Raw genomic sequence first — 683 nt, forward strand, 5'->3', positions numbered from 1 at the left:
TTAATACTTACAAACGAGTGTCTTCCTACCTGTGAGTAGAGTAGGTGGATCAGTCTGTAACTCTAGCTGCATTTAGTGTTTTATATCGTAATCTTGGACCTGCTAACACAGTAGAAAAGGTCGGCCTGCTGCAGCGCAGTTTGATTTCAAATCTGGACGTTATTTATTTTCACCTGTCAGGAATGGTCCCATCTGTCAGCCAGTGAAATAACCCAGAGGTCAGTTTTTTGTTTTTTTCATTCTTTAGTTTTTCGTTTTTCTTTTTTTTTTTTTTTCAAAAACAGGCATCACAGCCTGTTCTTTTCAAAAAGTGCCATCGTTACCAGAACGTTACCAGCGTCTGACGCTGTGACTGTTGTTGTCGATGTGCTCTCTGCAGGTGGACCAGCTTGAAGCCTCCGAGTCCCTGAGGAAACAGGAGGAACAGGCCACCGAGTCCCAGCCCATCGTATACGGTAAAAACAGCACCCAGAAGTCAGACAACAACCCACATTAAAACCTTTCAAAATAAAAGCCTTGATGTTTTGACTCTTTTGTGGCGTCTGTGTTGCAGGCACGCCACAGCTCATGCTCACAGCGGGGCCCAACGTGCCCGTACCCGTGCCCCCCCAGCAGGCCTACGGCTACGGCTACACAGCGGCTCCCCGCCCCACCCAACCCCCACACCCCCACCTCTGGTTCCG

The 683-nt window shown here is 48.6% G+C and overlaps 1 protein-coding gene across 1 annotated transcript in view; it reads left to right on the plus strand.

Annotated features, from left to right (window-relative positions):
* The window catches only part of LOC103377638 (clathrin heavy chain 1-like), a 22,390-nt gene that overhangs the window by 17,902 nt on the left and 3,805 nt on the right, over nucleotides 1-683 (plus strand). The window contains exons 33-34 of the mRNA XM_017031853.2: nucleotides 380-455; nucleotides 554-677. Of these exons, the coding sequence (XP_016887342.1) occupies nucleotides 380-455; nucleotides 554-677 (200 nt within the window). The remainder of the gene's footprint in view (nucleotides 1-379; nucleotides 456-553; nucleotides 678-683) is intronic.

This window comes from Cynoglossus semilaevis, chromosome 4 (genome assembly GCF_000523025.1).
Source record: "Cynoglossus semilaevis isolate Cse_v1.0 chromosome 4, Cse_v1.0, whole genome shotgun sequence".
Lineage (NCBI taxonomy): Eukaryota > Metazoa > Chordata > Actinopteri > Pleuronectiformes > Cynoglossidae > Cynoglossus > Cynoglossus semilaevis.